This window comes from Bubalus kerabau, chromosome 4 (genome assembly GCF_029407905.1).
Source record: "Bubalus kerabau isolate K-KA32 ecotype Philippines breed swamp buffalo chromosome 4, PCC_UOA_SB_1v2, whole genome shotgun sequence".
Classification (NCBI taxonomy): Eukaryota; Metazoa; Chordata; class Mammalia; order Artiodactyla; family Bovidae; genus Bubalus; species Bubalus kerabau.
Window position 1 is genome coordinate 157,608,519 of NC_073627.1, and position 22,627 is coordinate 157,631,145.

Genomic DNA, 22,627 nt, shown 5'->3' on the forward strand with positions numbered 1-22,627 from the left:
GTCCATACATGACCACTGGAAAAACCATAGCCTTGACTAGACGGACCTTTGTCGGCAAAGTAATGTCTCTGCTTTTTAATATGCTGTCTTGGTTGGTCATAACTTTTCTTCTAAGGAGAAAGTGTCTTTTAATTTCATGGCTTCAATCACCATCTGCAGTGATTTTGGAGCCCCCAAAATAAAGTCTCTCATTGTTTCCATTATTTCCCCATCTATTTGCCATGAACTGATGGGACCAGATGCCATGATCTTAGTTTTTTGAATGTTGAGTTTTAAGCCAACTTTTTCACTCTCCTCTTTCACTTTCATTTGTCATGGTGACAACCAAAAATGCCTCCATGGGGCACCCACACCTAAGGGGCATGAGTACCTTTGTGAGCACTGTATTAGAAAGTTGTTAAGCATTGTTGAGTGAAGAGTTAGTTGGCTTGAAAAATCCATAGACTTGTATTTGATATCTTGGAGCTTATGGTCTTTTTTTGTTGTGTTGTTGCTAATTATACATTGTATAATTACAGAGTAACGTTGACTCCTGCAGACATCATATAGTTTTATTGTGTACATGTTAGGGGAAGAGAATAAAGGAATGTGATCCTTGGAAGAACTGGAGGAATATAGGAAGGCATCCTAAAGTAAAATTTGAGTTTTAACTAAAGTTGATGTAGGAGTCTGGTGATAGTGTATAGCAAGTCAACTTGGTTATAAAATATTTTATTAAAAATTGTTTTTACCAGTGCTACCTGAGGTAGCATGCCAAAGTCATGGTTCATAAAGTAAGTTGACCACGTGTTAAAAAGTAAATGAATGATGAAAGTAGGCCTTGCTCATTGCAGAAAAATTGAGAAAAACAGAAAATCCTAAATATGGAAATAAAAAAATATGGTGACAAGTAATGTGAAAAATTTATTGATATTTTCTTCCAGGATTTACTCTGAATATTTATTTTTCTAAATAATTCAGATATATATATATATATATAATTTATCTTCTTTCTACATTTTTATTTTATATTATCATATTATTTAAGAAATTTTCATTCAGTTTTATGGACTAGATAATGCATTTAAAAATGGCACAAAATTCTCAGAAGTTATATACATGGTATTATTACCTGCTTTTCACCTAACATCATCTTTTTATGTCACACAGTATTCTTATAAAGGGTAATGCTCAATGACTCTTTGAACATATATAGCGTGCTTTAAAATAAACATTACCTTATTGGATACTTAGATTTTTTCTTGTATGTTTTTGATATGAATACATTTCTATTTGAAATGACTGTAATAAATTTTCATCTATCGTAGTTTCCTTCAGATAGATCCTTAAATGTGTAATTCTAGATCAAAAGCCTCATTGCTTTTTTAGAACTCTTAAAATGTGTTATTAAATTGTATTCTTTAAAGATTGAGCCAGTTTAAATTACAGCAGGGCTGTTGGTATGCAACTAAATTGAAATTTTTGTTTGTCTAATAGCCAGTTTTATATGGTTAAAGTAGCATCTTATTTTCATGTACAACTCTGATTATTAGTAAAGGTCAGCATTTTTAATATATTAATTGACCATTTGTTATCTTTCTGTAAATTTGTCTTTTGTCCATTTTGTATTAATTGGTACTGTCTCTGTTTTAGTGATGATAACTTGTATCATGTTATACTATTTTCTCCCAGATTTTAAAACTTCAGTCGTGTATATTTTTGAAATATAGAAGTTTTAAAGTCTTTTAAACATCTCAATTCAGTGTCATTTCTCAAACCTGTATCATCTTTTTTCTTTTCATCTACTCATTCTTCAAGGTCCAGTTCATGTTTCACTTTCTCTGAGGAAGCTTTCTTAAATACCTTATATCTTACAGTAATAGGTGTTAGATATTATACTTATTATCTGTACTTTTGATTTAGTACATGATCATATATATACCCACACATATATATTTCATATTTATATGGCTCTCTAATAAGATTGTAAAGTCTCAGAGAACAGAGCTCATGTGTCTTCTATAGCATTTACCTTGAAACCTTTTATACTAGAGGTGCTGAATAAGTGAATTTTGATAATTTACATCATTAGTGCTTATTCCAAACATTGGAAAGAATCTCCTCTTATATTATCTCCTTGGATTGCTAGCAAATGATGTAGACAGGATAGAGATTTTCATTCTCATTTTTATGGATAGTTGATAGTTAAAATATTTTCATTATAAATGTGAAAAAAAGGTATGAGAAAGTAGCACAGCTCTTCTTTTTAAAAACCAAATAAAAGAGCAAACTTCTGTAGTAGAAGTGTGTTACAATCCTGTGGCATTGCATTCATGAATATGAAATGAACTATTAACATTCACGTGTCTCTCTGAGAATTTATTTTTGTTTCTTTTGCAGTGCCATACGAATTACATTCCTGTCTGTGGATCAAATGGGGACACGTACCAAAATGAATGCTTTCTCAGAAGGGCTGCTTGTAAGCACCAGAAAGAGATAACAGTAGTAGCGAGAGGACCGTGCTACTCTGGTATGTGTGCTGCTCTCCTAAAGAAACGTTAGAAGTGGTTCTGCTGTACTAAGGTGAAGTTTCCAGTCAGAGGTTCATTCCCAACGCTGCTGTGTGGATTGGGATGATTATGTGGGAAAGTGGGCGGGGGCTCTTTTTGCCCCCATCTCATGTTGCTTTTTAACCCCTGGTGGTCTCTCTTATTACCTCTTCTGTGGCACTTCTCAGGACGTTTTTAGTTTAATACTATTTTTGGTGGGGACTTTGCATATCAATTTTGCCTTATGGTTTGAACATTAGGCAGAATAAGATTTGGGAGGGTAAATGCTATGAGATCCGTTTTGTTAATTTTTATTTTGGTGCGAGGTGGAGTGGGGAATATTGTAGAAACTCATTAGTGGCATCCCAGAAAGTGTTTGTCCAAGCTCTTCTCTTTGTATCTTTTCTGTTTGCCAGCCTTTGTTACCAACTTCCTCCCAATTTTTGTATATACTTCTCTTTTCCTTCCTGAATTATTTGTTGTTGTTGTTACTAAGTTGTGTCTGACTCTTTTGTGACACCAAGAACTGCTGCATGCCAGGCTTCCCTGTGCTTCACTATCTCCCGGAGCTTGCTCAAATTCATGTCCATTGAGTCAGTAATGCTATGTAACCATCTCATCCTCTGTCATCCCCTTCTCCTGCTTTCAATCTTTCCAACATCAGGGTCTTTTCTAAAGAGTTAGCTCTTTGCATCAGGTGGCCAAAGTATTGGAGCTTCAGCTTCAGCATCAGTCCTTCCTATAAATATTCAGGGTTGATTTTGTTTAGGATTGACTGGTTATATCTCCTTTCTGTCAAGGGATTCTCAAGAGTCTTCTGTAGCATCACAATTCAAAAGCATCAATTCTTCAATGCTCAGCCTTCTTTATGTCTTCCTAAATTGGTAGTGGTTAATTTTGGAAGGCATTACTATAAGAAACCAACAGTACTGCCTTGGTTTCTTACTTGTGTTTGTATCTTGGAGCAGGGATGCTGGTGAGATATTATAATAGAATTATTGTATGAAGGTTAACAGTAAATGTGGAGGCTGTTCTTTATATGATTACTTCATTTCCTTTCTTTTCCTGTATACTACAGTGCCCATGTTCAGAGTTTTTATTGGGGCTCCATTACATAAGCATGACTAATTGATTGTCCGTGTGGTTGATCTCAGATTTGGTCTACTAACACCACATGATTCAAGCCTCCACTCTGAACTATGTGGTTGGTCTTTCTGGTGTGAGCTAGCCCCTACCCTAAGAATATTGAGTGTGGCCAGCCCCACCCTCAGATCTGATGTGGTCAGCTTCCTTCCTAAACATCAGTTGCCTTCTAGAAGCTGTGGGCCAAGGCCAGATCTCTCTTTGGGAAAGGCCAAATTCTTTTCCATACACTAAATAATTAGGTTCCCTTAGGCCAGTAGACTGATTCGGTATGGTTCTCACATACTTTCTAGGTACATTATATTTCACAGACTTGATTTAGAAACTAAAAAGGAATATGGAGTTCTTTATAATCCCAAATTAATTATGCATCATTTATGAGGAGTTAAGATGCCAACTGCTTTGATAAACAATGAATGTTAAACATGGGGAGGCAGAGTGTTAGGCTGGAAAGAGCACTGCACTAGGCTTAGAAAGTCTAACTTAAATTAACTCCAGCTCTGGTTTGCTGAATGACCTTGCACAAGTCACTTAGCTGCTCTGAGCCCCAGTTACATACCTACATGGTTAGATGGTTATCGTCTCCTGCGGTTAAGTGAGGGTCGAATGAGCTAATCTATAAGGTGCTACTTTGATCTTGTTATCTGCTAGGTGGGCTCTGTGTTCTGTCATTTAGTCTGGTGTAGGTCCTGTTTGCTATGCTAGAAATAACATTCTCCTTTGCTTATTTGAGAACTCCTTTTTTTAATGCTTTAATATTGAGCTTAAGTCTTTTCTCCTCTCTGAAATCTTTCTTCTTTGGCATCTCCTGGCAGAGTTTGTTCATGCTTTGTGCATATGTCTGTGTATATATCATACTTCATTTCATTTATCCAACACAGATGAATGTGTTTATCCTTTAGCCAGATCCTGTTTCTGAACAGGAAAGTACTATGTCTTGCCTAGAGAGGATGTCATAATTCCAGGGTTGGAGTGGGGGAAAGCGTGTGTCTAGTGAAAATCTAATCTACAGAAAGAGCTCAACCTCATTATCAAAGTAGTCACAATATATTTATTTCAAAATTTAAATGACCTTTATGGGAGGCGGTGAGATATAATATTTATTAAAATTGGACATTGGTTGAAAAACAGGTTGGTAGTGAGTATCTCCTGGACTGGGTCTGTCTTATTTATCAGTTTGTACCTATTACTTTTACTGTGTTGTCTAACACATAATATGTACCTAGTCAACGTATATGGAATAGAAGGGAAAAAGAGAGTTTTCCTAAGAAAAATTTGGTAATAAAAATAAGTCAAGTTCCCTTCTTGTCTTTTTTTCTGCTCTTTCATCCTTTCTTTTCCTCTACTTAGAGAAGATATTTTTCATGGTTGATCAGTCAGTGAATACACTATAAGACTTTATAAATCCCATGTTCAGTTCAGTCACTCAGTTGTGTCCGACTCTTTGCAACCCCATGAACTGCAGCACCTCAGGCCTCCCTGTCCATCACCAACTCCTGGAGTTTACCCAAACTTATGTCCATTGAGTCAGTGATCCCATCCAACCATCTCATCCTCTGTCATCCCCTTCTCCTGCCCTCAATCTTTACCAGCATCAGAGTCTTTTCAAATGAGTCAGCTCTTTGCATCAGGTGGCCAAAGTATTGGAGTTTCAGCTTCAACATCAGTCCTTCCAATGAACACTCAGGACTGATCTCCCTTAGGATGGACTTTTTGGATCTCCTTGCAGTCCAAGGGACTCTCAAGAGTCTTATCCAACATCACAGTTCAAAAGCATCAATTCTTCGGTGCTCAGCCTTCTTTATAGTCCAACTCTCACATCCATACATGACCACTGGAAAAACCATAGCCTTGACTAGACGGACCTTTGTCGGCAAAGTAATGTCTCTGCTTTTTAATATGCTGTCTAGGTTGGTCATAACTTTCCTTCCAAGGAGTAAGCGTCTTTTAATTTCATGGCTGCAGTCACCATCTGCAGTGATATTTGAGCCCCCAAAATAAAGTCAGCCACTGTTTCCCCATTTATTTGCCATAAAGTGATGAGACCAGATGCCATGATCTTAGTTTTCTGAATGTTGAGCTTTTAGCCAACTTTTTCACTCTCCACTTTCACTTTCATCAAGAGGCTCTTTAGTTCCTCTTCACTTTCTGCCATAAGGGTGGTGTCATCTGCATATCTGAGGTTATTGATATTTCTCCCGGCAATCTTGATTCCAGCTTGTGCTTCTTCCAGCCCAGCGTTTCTCATGATGTACTCTGCATAGAAGTTAAATAAGCAGGGTGACAATATACAGCCTTGACGTACGCCTTTTCCTATTTGGAACCAGTCTGTTGTTCCATGTCCAGTTCTAACTGTTGCTTCCTGACCTGCATATAGGTTTCTCAAGTGGCAGGTCAGGTGGTCTGGTATTCCCATCTTTCAGAATTTTCCACAGTTTATTGTGTTCCACACAATCAAAGGCTTGGCATAGTTAATAAAGCAGAAATAGTTTTGAAGTGGCTGATACCTAAAATGTGTATTTTTTCCAATCCCTCTTGTTTCTACCATGATTGGGACTTTGATTATTGTCTTTGGGAAATTGAGGGTGAGGGGGGAAGGGAGCCATATTGTGAAGGATGTCCCCTATTCTTGAGAGCTATCTGACAGACTGGAATGCATTTTCTGGTAAATTCTCCCTAGAAAGTGCTGGATAGAGTGTCAAGTTCATCACTTGCCATCTTGGCTCCAGGCTGATGATGCTACAGTCTTGCCTTCTTTTCAATATGCTTTGTGCCATATGTTGGTTCTTTCAGGATTATAAAATACATATTTTAAATTAATTACCTTTTACACTGGTTTCTTGCTGGTAACTTTGAGGGAGGCTCTTTAATTTGATTAGTAACAAGTTTTTCACCGACACCTTGGTGAGATTCCTTCTGGTAAGGTTTCCTGGAGGAAGTTAATTTCATCAGCATTAAGAAAGCCTCAACCCTGAGGTTCTTTCCTTCTAAACCTTAGGTTTATTCATATCTTTTGGCCTTTATCCACAGATTTAATTAAGAAGATTTTTGGAGCAAGACCCAAAGCTTTTCCTCCCTTTTTATTAAAAGCAGTTTATTTATTATTCCTTTAAAGCTTTAGCAAAATTAAACATTTTTTCTACCTTTAAAGTGAGTTCATTAAAATTATTTTTATTTAGCCATTTACTTTATAATATTTATTGATTTTTCACTTTGTACAAAGCACCTGTGTATTTTCTGAATGAGCTACAAAGATTATGAGGTATAGATTATGTATCCAAGGAATTTATATTTGAAGAAAGGTACAAAATAAGTATATAAGAATAAATTTTTGGATATTGAAAAAAATGAGAAAAGGGACTATCTGAGAATGGATATCACAGTTTGATTTTTGACAAGAAATTTTACTATTTGGTAAGATGAGATTCTGGGAAAAGTGTTGATAGTCATTCTTTATTTTTCTTCTCAGATAATGGCTCTGGATCTGGAGAAGGAGGTAAGTTTCAAATACCCCTTAAAAGGCATTTTCTTCTTTTGCATTTTAAAAATGGCTTTACTGAGATAAAATTCACATACCATACAATTTGCCCATTGAAAGTGTATAATTCAGTGGCTTTTAGTGTATTAACAGAGTTGTACATTAATCACCACAGCCAACTTTAGAACATTTTCATTACCCCAGAAAGAAACCCTGTATCCCTCAGCCATCATCCCAACCCCTCAGTTTCCCTTAGCCCTATGCATTCCTTTTTTTTCCTGCATTTATTTTTCATTTTAGATTTGTTGTCAGACTAAGGGGAAACATTGCTCCAGTTAAATTGAAGTTATACCAAAGGGCCCTCTCTGTAGGATCAGACCCCAGGTAATTTTAGCTCGAATCAGAGTATTTGTGACTCTTCCGTCGTTTGCTTACACATTTTTTGCTCATTGGGAATTTTCAAGGCACAAAATTTAAAAAACTAGTATTTGGTAATAGCATGTAACAGAGTTTACTCTGAATTATTAGAATTGATTAGAACAGATACTATACTTGATCTCAGCCATAAAGCCAAGAAATGATGAATTATTAGAATTGAGAATGACTAAACTATCTCATAATCTAATGGGACTGTAATTCTTAATGAGTATCTACTGAATGCAAAATGTTTCAGGTGCTCTGTGGATGCACTAAAAGAAAAAACATCTCTGGTAAAATTCACATGTATGCACATGAAAACCACAGTTATGATCCTTCCAGCACTATCTGAAACCTTACTCCATCCCCCTACATTTCATAGAACTCTAAAATTGTAGAGTTGGAAGGGACTTTAAAGGTCACCTAGAGAGTAGAAGAACTGTCCTGAGGAAGAAGTTCAGGGATGATGGTTTTAGCTTTAAAAAAAAAGAAAGATTAAAAGCTGTCTAAAAATAGAATTTGAGTGGACATGTTCAAGCAGAGACTTCGTGATCATGTGTGAAGAATGAGATCATAAATTCTAGATCTTAGAACTGGAAAGGACTTTAAAGGACCATGTAGTCTAGCCCCTGTGGTCAGATATTCAGTTAGGAAATTGTCATTGTTACTATATGAAAGAAATGGAAGTTGGTCTACATATTTGCTTTTATGGTACAAATATTGGATGTCTTGCCCTGAGAATGTTGGTTGTTGGTAATTTTTTTTTTAGGGAGTTTGAGTTAGAAAGGCCAAGTGGTTTGCTCAGATTAATACACAAATTCTAGTGAGCTCATGGTGGCTGTGTGAGTTTTAGATCTCATGGTATTTCTGAGGCTTAGAAATACTTAAGATTATGCTCCCTGGAACTGTTTGGGAGTATGCATGAGAATTTGGGTAAAGTGTAGGTAGATATCCAAAATGGCAAGTTTAGAGATAGTACCAAACAGGCACTTAGGTCTGTGTGCTTGCCTTATAACACCTTCTGTGCTGATAGGCACCCCCTCAGTAAGGTATGCTTTCCCAAACCAGACTGGGACATCCTCTAAGTAAACCATAATCCCTAAATTGGCTTCAGAACTCATCTCCCTGCCCAGTTTGAGTTTCTCATAATAGGATCCACTGTAGCTGAGACCCACAGAAACAAGGTTCCCTAACTGTGAAATATGAGCTGATTTGGGGGCTGGTGGTATGCACTGATCTTGTGCTGGATCATAGGAGACCTATACATTTCAGCATTCTTGGTATTATTGGCAGGGCTAGGTGGCAAAATAGAAAAGGGTAAGTACTTTGTAAATAGACTCCTTTTTAAAATTTGAAGACAGTTTTTAAGGCAGGTGTGAAACTGCTGTGAGGACAAGGCAGTGGTTAGACTCGGCTGTGTTGAGTAACTTGTTTGTTGAATCACTTACTGCTAATAGGATTGCACAGGCTGTTTCAGTAGGGTAATCACTGGACTGAATATATTGCTCATGTTTATTTCCCCTCTCTTATTTCATGTTATGGTAATTCTTTTTAAGAATTAATGAGACCTAGCTTATTGTTCCATGGTACTTAGGCTAAGGGATTATTTTTCTGGCCCCAATACTTGTTTTTTTCCCACAGTATATGTTAGACTCTGTATTGACAGCATTTTTGGACTCAAGCATCAGTAGCTTTTTGGAATTGATTGTTTTCAAGAGCCTTGCGTACATTTTCCCCAGAAATAGGATAATGGCTGCTGAAAACATGAAGCAGGTCTGGAAAGGATCCCAGCTTTTGGTTGAAAATTTAATTTTTCTTTTTAAACAGAAGAGGAAGGGTCAGGGGCAGAAGTTCACAGAAAACACTCCAAGTGTGGACCCTGCAAGTATAAAGCTGAGTGTGATGAAGATGCAGAAAATGTTGGGTAAGTTGATTGAGGGAAAGGGATAAACTTATTTGGAGGTCAATTGTCAGCATTATTATGTTATAGAAAGCTTATCTTTTAACCTGCTTTAGTGTATATTGTGTGTGCCTTCTTTATTTTTTGTTTACTGTTAATCTACTGACTTTTAAGTTGATATGATACTATAGCTATCTAAGTCAGTTTAAGTGTTTTAGAGTGGAAATCCATTTGTAACTTTTTTTTTTCATTTTACCACTCCCTTTCTTCACTGATAATTTTATACTGTTATAAAACTGAACTATACCAAGTGCTAATTTTATTCATCAGAATTACTCTTATTTGAATTACCTTACTTTTATATCTTCAGCTAGAATCATGATAAAACAGTTTTTCTTACATTTTTATACACAAATTTTAAATGCATTAAGAAAAATCCAAAACTTTCAAAATTTTAAAGATAGTAAGTAAATATAATAAGTAAAAATTATTTCTGGAAATCTCAGCTGGACAGACTGACATTCTGTTTTGTTTTCTCACTTATGTTCAGCTTTCACCAAGGTAAGCTTTGTAGCTGACCTGTGTTGTCCATCCAGTTTCCCGTGCACTCTCCCTGAAAAAGGTGCAGAGTAGTAGCAATATAGACCTCACCAACACAGCCAGCTTTGTTCCTTTCGTCAGGCTCCTGTTTGTTTATCCCCAGGCTCAACCTTCCTTCATTTCCCTGTGGTGCTTGCTTTCTGCATAGTTGATTCTAAAAACTTTAATACTGTCTTTAGGGCCTTATGTAGCACAAATGGATCCTCTTCACTTCCTCAGTTTCCCCTTAGTGTGTATTTTGAAACACTTATAGAGATTTGCACTTTCTTTCTTACTCATATGTATTTTCACTGTGCATTTCTATGTTTTATTCAGTCCATAAATGCATATTTGAGCCTTTTACTCATCAATGGTAATATGGTTTAGTTAGCGTTTATGCCTGGAGTGACTTTTACAAATAAGGATCACTGTGTTTTCAGTATTTTGATACATAGTCAGCTATTTGTCCGGCACTTGGTAAAATTAAATGTCTGATAATTTACTTGATATATATTTCAAAGTAGGTGAGAATTGACAAAAGACAAATTCAATAAAAAGTCGAACACTGCAGCAAACCCTGTGTTTGCTCTGCTTCTGCATACGAGTCACTTGTTGACATGTCCATCTGTTTGAATCAGAGTGGATTGATTTGTGAGATGATGTTTCCCAAAGTAGATTTTGGCCTGTAGAACATGAGAGAAATGATAGCAATGTGGACTTACAGAGAGGACAGGTAATAGATACTGTGTTCTTTTTCTCTTTTTGTACTGAAGATACGGTATGATGCAATACCTGTGTGTATATGTGTGCGTGTGTGTGTATTTTTGCAGATATTTAGTTCTTTTCTCTGCTTTTCCTCAGAACTGTTCTAAAATCGTCTTCAGAGTCAGAATAGCTGTCAGTGATTGATCCACGTGGTCTGTTGAGCTTTTGTTATTCTGTTGACAGTGCCTCTCTTCAGTCCTCTTTTACACATTCTCTGCTATCATTTTTCATCTCTTAATTGAAAGAGAGAGAGATCTTTTGCTTGGAAGTAGAACAGATTCTGTGTAATCTCAGAGGTAGCCTTAAGTATGACATCTGTATAAAATACGCATCATTCTATGTACACCTCCTCTTGATATGATATGTAGTCTGTCCTCAGTCAGAGCATGTCTGTTGTATAGAAACACATTAAATTCATTATGTGTGTGTCTATTTGAGAACTTGTAACTGCTGTCCTCGCAGGTACACGCTCTAAGCAAAAGAAAGTGAGTAGAGACAAGGGAAGAGCTTACCAATAAAAGGAGCAGGCAGGCTGAGGAGCCTCCTCAGGAGCCCATGGATAGATTGGGACAGGCAGCCAAGACCAGGCCAGGAAATTGATGCAATAATAGAAGAACATTAAGGAAGTAATTTGTGCCTTTACCTAGAAAGCGAGTACATATATACATAGTAATAACAGATATTAAGTAAAACAAAATCCTATCATACTTAACCTTTACTAAAAATAATGTACTCTAATATTTCCTATAGTGATTATGACTTAGAGTTTACAAAATATTGCTCTGTAATGTAACTATAATAGATACTTTATTTCATGTTACATTTTTAGATATGGGTATTCATTAAAAAATATTTTGAGGGCTTCCCTGGTGACTCAGTGGTAAGGAGTCTGCCTGCCAATGCAGAAGACATGGGTTTGATCCCTGATCTGGGAGGATCCCACATGCTTGGGAGAAACTAAGCTCGTTCACCCCAACTATTGGGCCTGTAGAGCCAAAACTGCGCAGCCTACGTGCCACAACTCCTGAAGCCCTCGAGCCCGTGCTCTGCAACCAGAGAAGCCACTGCAATGAGAAGCCTGCACACCACAACTGGAGAGCTGCCCCTGCTCTCCGCAATTGGAGAAAAGCCCACGCAGCAGTGAAGACCCAGCACAGCCAAAAATAAAAAATAGATTAAAAAATTATTTTTAAAATAAATAGAAGTATTTTTTAATCTTCTGTCATTGTGAAATATCTTTCCTGTCAAATGAAATGCTGTATATCAGTATAATCTATCTGGTTTCCAGAGGGCAGCTAATCTTTTTTTTTCCCTTTTGTACTTGGCTAATTTATTCTTGTTTTTAAAATTTCTTTTTTTATTGAAGTATGGTTGATTTACAATGTTGTGTTAGTTTCAGGTGTATAGCAAAGTGATTCAGTTATACATAATATATATTCTTTTTCAGATACTAAAACCTTTCTCTTGCTTTAAAAGCTCTTTTTTCCTTTGCTAATAGGGAAAGAAACTTGACCATTTGTGGAAGGGGATAAATGGTTCAGTTAAGTTAATGTTAAGTTAATTTTCTGCTGTTAAGAGAGGTGCTAGTGTTTTATTTAGCCATTTAAATGGAAATTGATTTAAACAGATTGTCTTCTTAAACAGACTATACAGAACATATTCTAACTATTCTTAAAGTCATATATTGTATAGTGTGTTACAGTTTTCAAACATTGTTACCTAAACTATTTTTTTCAGCTCTTTATGGCAGTATGTCTGGTTGGTAGGGCGAGGATTTATTACTCTGATTTTACAGGTGGAGGTGAGCGCAGAAGAGGCCGAGTGGCTTGTGATTAAGAACAGAACCAGAACACAGGTCTCATGACAACGGATTTATCTATCGTGTTGTGTATGCACATGTGTAATACCATGGTGTTCTCAGAGGCCCCTAATGCTAGTAGTTCCACCCCTACTTAAGGGTCCGTTCTGCCTTGTTTTTGGGGTTCCACTACTGTTTATAAAAATGATTTTTCTTCTCCCATGTCAGGTTGTTCCCTTGCTTCTGGGTGCTGTCAGTACGCCTAGTCAGTGATTCTGATTGTAGATGACTTCAACTTATTAGTTGCTTCTCTGCTTCCCCAAAATAGGAAACCGTGTGCTTATAGGAACGGTATCTAATAAAATCAGAGTAAATAGGTTCTTAGTGAGGTGCATGAACTTCTTATATTGTATGACTGTTTTCTCTCTTATCTGCTTATTGGCTATTTTAATTATAATTGAAATTAGCTTTGCTTGTGAGAGGCTTTTTTCTTCTTTCTTCCTGAAACACAGTGTGACTCTCTAATGGCATTGGGGGCTTTTGCATGGGTTTGTGAATCACTGCAGATGGTGATTGCAGCCACGAAATTAAAAGATACTTACTCCTTGGCAGGAAAGTTATGACCAACCTATATAGCATATTCAAAAGCAGAGACATTACTTTGCCAACAAAGGTCCATCTAGTCAAGGCTATGGTTTTTCCAGTGGTCATGTATGGATGTGAGAGTTGGACTGTGAAGAAAGCTGAGCACCGAAAAATTGATGCTTTTGAACTGTGGTGTTGGAGAAGACTCTTGAGAGTCCCTTGGACTGCAAGGAGATCCAACCAGTCCATCCTAAAGGAGATCAGTCCTGGGTGTTCATTGGAAGGAATGATGCTAAAGCTGAAAGTCCAGTACTTTGGCCACCTCATGTGAAGAGTTGACTCATTGGAAAAGACTCTGATGCTGGGAGGGATTGGGGGCAGGAGGAGAAGGGGCCGACAGAGGATGAGATGGCTGGATGGCATCACCGACTCGATGGACGTGAGTTTGGGTGAACTCCGGGTGTTGGTGATGGATAGGGAGGCCTGGCGTGCTGCAGTTCATGGGGTAGCAAAGAGTCGGACATGACTGAGCGACTGAACTGAACTGTGATGTCTGTCTGCATTGATGTTTTCCCTTTGAATTTATACCTAGAGCTAGATAGTTGAGGTTCCAAGAAATTTGATGCCCACATGGAGAGGTTTCAGTATTTCATTGTGACTGTTTTGAAATATAGTGGCTAGATTTTCTTAGTCTTAAAACTTGGGAACAGTATCTGCTTTACAGAAAATTAGATTTCTCCATATTCTTACCAACTGTATCCCTCTTCATCTAAACAGTATCTCTTAAAAAAAAACAACCCAGTATCTCTCATCTGTCCAAGGCTGATGTTATTGCTCTAAGATAGTTCTCAACTATTTGTCTGTACAGTGGGACCAAATAGTCATAGAACTCCTTCAGCCAGGTAGACCTTTTATATACCTGACTTAAATCCCTGCCATAAACGATTTGAGGAGTTTGTAGAATCATCTGGCATAATGTCAATACAGGTGAGCTATAAGAATCCTGCAATCACTCCTTTGAACTTTGTCTGTCATGTGCTTTATGGAAATTGTCCCTGCTCTTCTGCCTTTTTGATGTCAGTCACTTTGGAGATGGTGTTTTCCTTTTCCCTGAGGGACATAAGCTCTCAGAGTTGCTCAGAGAAAGAATCATGTAGGTGTGCAGTGTGACAGACAGTTTGAGAAGCAGGTATTAGTAATTCACCTGATAGACATCTTTGTTGTTATACCATCATTTTCATCATTTTCTGTTTGGAGAGTTGTTGGCCATTGTCACAAGCTGATGAGTCTCTTCCTCAGAATGTGCAATGAAGTCTTTTCCCTCATTGTAACAGAAAGAATAATGCTCTATATCTGTGTTCTCCATCAGTCCTCCTTTCTAGAAACTGCACATAGTTTTTTTTTTTCTTTTTTAAAAAAGCAACCAAAGAAGTATTTTCCTACTGTTACCTTCTCCTCACCTCTGATTTCCTCCTAATCAGAGATGACCGTAATTTATTTACTAATATCATTTATGTATGTATGTCTGCATTCACGCTTTTGAAATTCAGTGTTAGAAATTCAGAAGCTTTACAGGGCTTTACAGGTAGACTTTTAAAGCTATTTAGGTTTAGTAAATTTCTACCATGGTCCCTTACACTAAAATGGAAAAATAATTGTATGTTGTCTGTTTTCCTCTGGTAATGGGAAATAAACACTATTAAACATTATTCTGTACTGAATATAACCCAGATGTTAGCAATGAAGGCTCCTTTATCCAGAAATATCTGACTGTATTTCTGTACAGCTGCCAGTAATGGTTTCTTTTGAGAGGTTAGATTTTAAAATGTAGAACACAGTATTCTCCGTGGCCTCCTGCAGTTTTCTGAATGCTCTGTTGCTCTTTGATAATTTGCCTCTGTTATTCTCTCTGCCTGAAGTCCCACCCCTGTATGTCTATTTGTTTAATTCCTGCTCTTCCTTTCAGCTTGGATATAAGCATGACTTTAGCACCTCTTCCTAGCAGCATGCCTTGCTCTTTCTGCAGTCCCTATGAGATAGATGACTAACCCTTGTGTTCAAACAACCTCCACATAGCACTTAAATTGATGGGACTGCTAACAGATTGTGGATTCCCTGAGGACAGGGACTTTGTCTTGCTGGTTTCTACAGTGGACGAACTTGCCATGAGGTTGGGTATCATAGGTTCCCTCCGTAGGTCTTGTGAACTGGCAGTTCACACAGGGCTTTCTTATTCACTTGGAGCTGCACAAGGGGTCATAGTGATGGTTTAACATGTGTGAGAAGGATTAGTAATATTGTGAGGAACTTGGAGCAGGTGAATTTGTTGCAGGCTTTGTTAGGTGTTTGTGAAATCTACATAACTTCACGTGATTTAGTTTAAAATGCCAGTGATCATAAAACTTAACCATATCTCTAAGGAATGACACTATCTATGTACAGTAAGTAGAAAGAAAGAGACAGGATAGATATTTTTCAATAATACCTTTCAGATGTACATAGAATTTGATGATTTCAAAGGGCTTTTTACAAAAGCTTATTTGATTCTGTCACCAGCATTTGAGGTATTATCCCTATTATTAAAGACTCAGAGTTGTGATTTGCCAAAATCCTCAAGCTAAATCAGAGAAGTAATTGAATATATTCATTTATTTATGTATGTATGCCTGCATTCATGCCTTTGAAATTCAGTGTTAGAAATTCAAAAGCTTTATAAGGCTTTACAGGTACAGGTCTGTTTTCCACCCCAGTCCTCAGCTACCCAATTGTCTTCACTAGAGGCAGTCACTGTGATCAGTTTCTTAATCTCCCAGAGGTATTTTCCCCATGTACAAAAAGTATGCACACATATTCTTTCTTTCCTTTTTATAAAGTAATGGCAGCCCACTACACATTCTGCTCTTCAGTTCAGTTCAGCCGCTCAGTCATGTCTGACTCTTTGCAACCCCCTGGACTGCAGCATGCCAGGCCTCCCTGGAGTTGGTCTATCACCAACTCCCAGATTTTACCCAAACTCATGTCCATTGAGTTGGTGATGGCATCCAACCATCTCATCCTCTGTCATCCCCTTCTCCTCCTGTCCTCAATCTTTCCCAGCATCACGGTCTTTGCATATGAGTCAGATCTTCGCATCAGGTGGCCAATGTGGAGTTTCAGCTTTAGCGTCTGTCCTTCCAATGAATATCCAGGACTGATTTCCTTTAGGATGGACTGGTTGGATCTCCTTGCAGTCCAAGTGACTCTCAAAAGTCTTCTCCAACACCACAGTTCAAAAACATCAGTTCTTTGGTGCTCAGCTTTCTTAACAGTCCAACTCTCACATCCATACATGACTACTGGAAAAACCAAAGGTTTGACTAGACGGACCATTGTTGGCAAAGTAATGTCTCTGCTTTTTAATATGCTGTCTAGGTTGGTCATAACTTTTCTTCCAAGGAGCAAGCATGTTTTAACTTCGTGGCTGCAGTCACCATCTGCAGTGATTTTTGGAGGCCCTCAAAGTAAAGTCAGCCACTGTTTCCACTGTTTCTCCATCCATTTGCCATGAAGTGATGGGACCAGATGGCATGATCTTAGTTTTCTGAATGTTGAGTTTTAAGCCAACTTTTTCACTCTCCTCTTTCACTTTCATCAAGAGGCTCTTTAGTTCTTCTTCCCTTTCTGCCATAAGGGTGGTGTCATCTGCATATCTGAGGTTATTGATATTTCTCCCGGCAATCTTGATTCCAGCTTGTGCTTCTTCCAGCACAGCGTTTCTCATGATGTACTCTGCATAGAAGTTAAATAAGCAGGGTGACAATATACAACGTTGACGTACTCCTTCTCCTGTTTGGAACCAGTCTGTTTTTCCATGTCCAGTTCTAACTGTTGCTTCCTGACCTGCATACAGGTTTCTCAAGAGGCAGGTCAGGTGATCTATTATTCCCATCTCTTTCAGAATTTTCCAGAGTTTGTTGTGGTCCACACAGTCAAAGGCTTTGGCATAGTCAATAAAGCAGAAATAGATGTTTTTCTGGAAGTCTCTTGTTTTTTCGATGATTCAGCAGATGTTGACAATTTAATCTCTGGTTCCTCTGCCTTTTCTAAAACCAGCTTGAACTTCTGGAAGTTCATTGTTCATGTACTGTTGAAGCCTGGCTTGGAAAATTTTGAGCGTTACTTTACTGGTATGTGAGATGAGTGCAATTGTGCAGTAGTTTGAGCATTCTTTGGCATTGCCTTTCTTTGGGATTTGGAATGAAAACTGACCTTTTCCAGTCCTGAGGCCACTGCTGAGTTTTCCAAATTTGTTGGCATATGGAGTGCAGCACTTTCACAGCGTCATCTTCCAAGATTTGAAATAGCTCAACTGGAATTCCATCACCTCCACTAGCTTTGTTCGTAGTGATGCTTCCTTCCTAAGGCCCACTTGACTTCACATCCAGGATGTCTGGCTCTAGGTGAGTGATCGCACCATTGTGATTATCTGGGTCATGACGATCTTCTTCGTATAGTTCTTCTGTGCATTCTTGCTACCTCTTCTTAATATTTTCTGCTTCTGTTAGGACAGAACTATCTTCTATTTCTGTCCTTAATTGATCCCATCTTTGCATGAAATGTTCCCTTGGTATCTCTAATTTTCTTGAAGAGATCTCTAGACTTTCCCATTCTGTTTTTTTCCTTTATTTCTTTGCACTAATCACTGAGGAAGGCTTTCTTATCTCTCCTTGCTATTCTTTGAAACTCTGCATTCAGATGCTTATATCTTTCCTTTTCTGCTTTGCTTTTCGCTTCTTTTCTTTTCACAGCTATTTGTAAGGCCTTCTCAGACAGCCATTTTGCTTTTTTGCATTTCTTTTTCTTGAAGATGGTCTTGATCCCTGTCTCCTGTACAATGTCATGAACCTCCATCCATAGTTCATCAGGCACTCTGTCTATCAGATCTAGTCTCTTAAATCTATTTCTCACTTCCACTGTATAGTCATAAGGGATTTGATTTAGGTCATACTTGAATGGTCTAGTGGTTTTCTCCACTTTCTTCAATTTCAGTCTGAATTTGGCAATAAGGAGTTCATGATCTGAGCCACAGTCAGCTCCCGGTCTTGTTTTGCTGACTGTATAGAGCTTCTCCGTCTTTGGCTGCAAAGAATAGAATCAATCTGATTTTGGTGTTGACCATCAGGTGATGTCCATGTATAGAGTCTTCTCTTGTATTGTTGGGAGAGGATGTTTGCTATGATCAGTGCATTCTCTTGGTAGAACTCTATTAGCCTTTGCCCTGCTTCATTCTGTACTCTAAGGCCAAATTTGCGTGTTACTCCAGGTGTTTCTTGACTTCTTACTTTTGCATTGTAGTCATCTATAATGAAAAGGACATCTTTTTTGGGTGTTAGTTCTAGAAGAGCTTGTAGGTCTTCATAGAACTGTTCAACTTCAGCTTCTTCAGCGTTACTGGTCGGGGCATAGATTTGGATTACCGTGATATTGAATAGTTTGCCTTGGAAACGAACAGAGATCATTTTGTCGTTTTTGAGATTGCATCCAAGTACTGCATTTCAGACTCTTTTGTTGAGTATGATGGCTACTCCATTTCTTTTGAGCGATTCCTGCCCACAGTAGTAGATATAATGGTCATCTGAGTTAAATTCACCCATTCCAGTCCATTTTAGTTCGCTGATTTTTAGAATGTCAATGTTCACTGTTGCCATCTCCTGTTTGACCACTTCCAATTTGCCTTGATTCATGGACCTCACATTCCAGATTCCTATGCAATATTGCTCTTTACAGCATCGGACCCTGCTTCCATCAACAGTCCCATTCACAACTGGGTGTTGTTTTTGCTTTGTCTCCATCCCTTCATTCTTTCTGGAGTTATTTCTTCACTGATCTCCAGTAGCAAACTGGGTATCTACTGACCTGGGGAGTTCATCTTTCAGTGTCCTATCTTTTTGCCTTTCCATACTGTTCATGGGGCTCTCAAGGCAAGAATATTGAAGTGGTTTGCCATTCCCTTTTCCAGTGGACCACATTCTGTCATTCAATAAACAGATATTTCTATTCTTACACAAAATCATCCAGAGAACAGAAAGAACATTTTCTAATTCATTTTATAAGGCCATATAACTGCAAAAAATAAAAGATTAAAACTCGCTGAATAAAAATGAATAAAAGAAAATCTCACCCTACAGCAGACAGAATCCCAATAATAAACAGGCACAGAAAGGTATAGTTATAAAACAAAAACAGAATGCTATAAATTTTTTTTAAAAGGAGCACCATAAAAAGTATATGAGAAATGAAAAACTCAAAAAAGGACTGGAAAATAAAAGTTCAAGAAATCTCTCAGAAAGGACAGCAAAAAATAAAAAAATTTTAACAGACACTAAGAGGGACAAGAAAATTAAAGGACTAGTCCAGAATGCCCAACATTCAAATGACAGAACTACCAAAATTAGAAAAGAGAGGAAAGAAAGTCATCAAAGAACTAATTGAAGAAAATTTCTCAAATCGGAAGTCAGTAAGTTTCTGGGAACTGTGAAATTTCATTATACTGAGGACCAAAAGGAGATTCTCCATGCTTCGAGAGAGAAAACAAACAGTGTAGAAAGGACCAGAAATCAGAGTGGCTTCAGACTTCAGCTGGAAGCTAGAAGACAATATAGCAGTGCTTTTGCAATTCTGAGGGAAAATCATCTCAACACTTGGAAGTATGCACTCACCAAGTTATAAGTCAAATATTAGGTGTAGGATAAATACACCTGAAACATAAGGTCTCAGACTTTGCTGGTGGTACAGTGGATAAAAATCCGCCTGCCAGTGGAGGGGACATGGTTGATGCCTGGTCCGGGAAGATTCCACATGCCGCAGAGCAACTAAGCCAGTACACTGTAACTCCTGAGACTGCGTGTGCGACTACTGGAGCCTGTGCCCCAAGAGCCTATGCTCCACAACAAGAGAAGCCTCCACGGTGAGAAGCCCATCCACCGCAAGTAGAGTAGACCACCATCACCGCGACTAGAGAGTCCACACACAGCAACAAAGACCCAGTGCAACCAAAAGCGAATAAAATAAATTATCAAAAATAAAAAGTAAGGTTTCACTTTGTACCCTTTCATAAGAAGCTATTGAAAGATATACTGAAATGGGAGAAGGTAAAATAAAAAAAAAAACATGCTATGGAGGAGAGAGGTAAAGGAATTTCTGGGATGATGCATATAGTTTAACAAAAAATATTATTAGATCTGTTTCTGGCAGAGCTCCTAAACCCTTGTAACTGAGAGACAACTGTCTTTGGTGTGCTAATGAGATGACTCAGCTCCTTCTTTAATTCTAAGTCATTTTAGCAAACCATGGAACCTTAAAGGAGGTGGTAGGAACATCCAGATTAGTAGTATCCTGGGTAGAAGTGCAAAGAACCTACCTCGTTTGCAGCTGGTGTCCTAAAAGGGGGGCAAGTTGCAGGTCTAAGACCTGTGGGGTTTGTGCTCACTCCAAGTAAGAGAATAAGAGAACTGAAAAGAAAAAGAGAACTGAACTGTAAGACACTCAGCTAGTGCAGAAAGACTGGAGAATTGACTGTGGTGGGAAAAGGTGCAACTTTGAAGGGAGATTGCAAGATGATGGCTATATTAAGAGGGAACCAGTTCACGCTGAAACAGTTCCACTCTGTGGACAGTCATATTGCTGGCTGCCATTACCAGGATGCCTACTGCCCTCTTTTCAGCCAGAGGACAGAATGCCCAGTAAGCCTGGCTCAGATTCTTATCTGTACTTGCCGTGATGAAGTTCCGGCAACTGCCTGAAGCAAACAAGCACGCTCATTTAACTGACATACTCCTGAGAACTGCAGGTCAGCTACAGTGAGACTGGAAGTAGAAAACACAGAGCCGCCCGCTGAGACGACATTTCTGCCAGTCATCCATACTTGGTGATGCTAGAATCCTGCCAGACGTCTCAACTACGAGTCCTATGACATTCCTGATGACTTTCTCAGAGTCTTGCCCACCGACTTCCCCAGAAGGGAATCTTATAAACCCGGAAGCCAAAAGCCAGACTCTGACAGAGACTGTTCAACATGTCTTTTTCGGTAAGCCTTCATCTAACAGTGCCAGCTAGGTCAATGCCTGGTAATACGAATTAGGCAATAGTTAATTTTGGACCCGAGGTGTTAGGTACTTATGTGAAGTATTCTCTAAACTGCATGTTTATATTTTAAACACATCTGTATGCAAAATGTACTTTTCACCAAAAAAAAAAGTTTTAACTAAAGAGTAGAGCAGTATGTTTCATTATAGGGGACTGTAATGCAAAAGTAGGAAGTAAAGAAACACCTGGAGTAACAGGCCAATTTGGCCTTGGACTACAGAATGAAGCAGGCCAAAGGTTAATAGAGTTTTGCCAAGAGAATGCACTGATCATAGCAAACAACAATACAAGAGAAGACTCTACACATGGACATCACAGATGGTCAACACCAAAATCAGATTGATTATATTCTTTGCAGCCAGAGATGGAGAAGCTCTATACGGTCAGCAAAACAAGACTGGGAGCTGACTGTGGCTCGGATTATGAACTCCTTATTGCCAAATTCAGACTGAAATTGAAGAAAGTGGAGAAAACCACTAGACCATTCAGGTGTGACCTAAATCAGATCCCTTATGACTATACAGTGGAAGTGAGAAATAGATTTAAGAGACTAGATCTGATAGACAGAGTGCCTGATGAACTATGGATGGAGGTTCATGACATTTTATAGGAGATAGGAATCAAGACCATCCCCAAGAAAAAGAAATGCAAAAAAGCAAAATGGCTGTCTGAGGAGGCCTTACAAATAGCTGGGAAAAGAAGAGAAGCGAAAAGCAAAGGAGAAAAGAAAAGATACACCCATTTGAATGCAGAGTTCCAAAGAATAGCAAGGAGAGATAAGAAAGCCTTCCTCAACGATCAGTGCAAAAAAATAGAGGAAAACAATAGACTGGGAAAGACTAGAGATCTCTTCAAGAAAATTAGAGGTACCAAGGGAACATTTCATGCAAAGATGGGCTCGATAAAGGACAGAAATGGTATGGACCTAACAGAAGCAGAAGATATTAAGAAGAGGTGGCAAGAATACACAGAACTATACAAAAAATATCTTCATGACCCAGATAATCACGATGGTGTGATCATTCACCTAGAGCCAGACATCCTGGAATGTGAAGTCAAGTGGGCCTTGGGAAGCATCACTATGAACAAAGCTAGTGGAGGTGATAGAATTCCAGTTGAGCTATTTCAAATCCTGGAAGATGATGCTGTGAAAGTGCTGCACTCAATATACCAGCAAATTTGGAAAACTCAGCAGTGGCCACAGGACTGGAAAAGTTCAGTTTCATTCCAATCCCAAAGAAAGACAATGCCAAAGAATGCTCAAACTACTGTATAATTGCACTCATCTTACACGCCAGTAAAGTATTGCT

The 22,627-nt window shown here is 38.3% G+C and overlaps 1 protein-coding gene and 1 pseudogene across 2 annotated transcripts in view; one reads left to right on the forward strand and one right to left on the reverse strand.

The window, feature by feature from the left end:
• TMEFF1 (transmembrane protein with EGF like and two follistatin like domains 1) overlaps positions 1-22,627 on the forward strand; it is a 100,892-nt gene that overhangs the window by 36,101 nt on the left and 42,164 nt on the right. For both annotated transcript variants that reach the window (XM_055579157.1, XM_055579156.1), the window contains exons 3-5: positions 2,380-2,509; positions 7,141-7,167; positions 9,394-9,490. In XM_055579157.1, coding sequence (XP_055435132.1) covers positions 2,380-2,509; positions 7,141-7,167; positions 9,394-9,490 — 254 coding nt within the window. The remainder of the gene's footprint in view (positions 1-2,379; positions 2,510-7,140; positions 7,168-9,393; positions 9,491-22,627) is intronic.
• On the reverse strand, positions 7,626-7,731 carry LOC129651822 (uncharacterized; annotated as a pseudogene).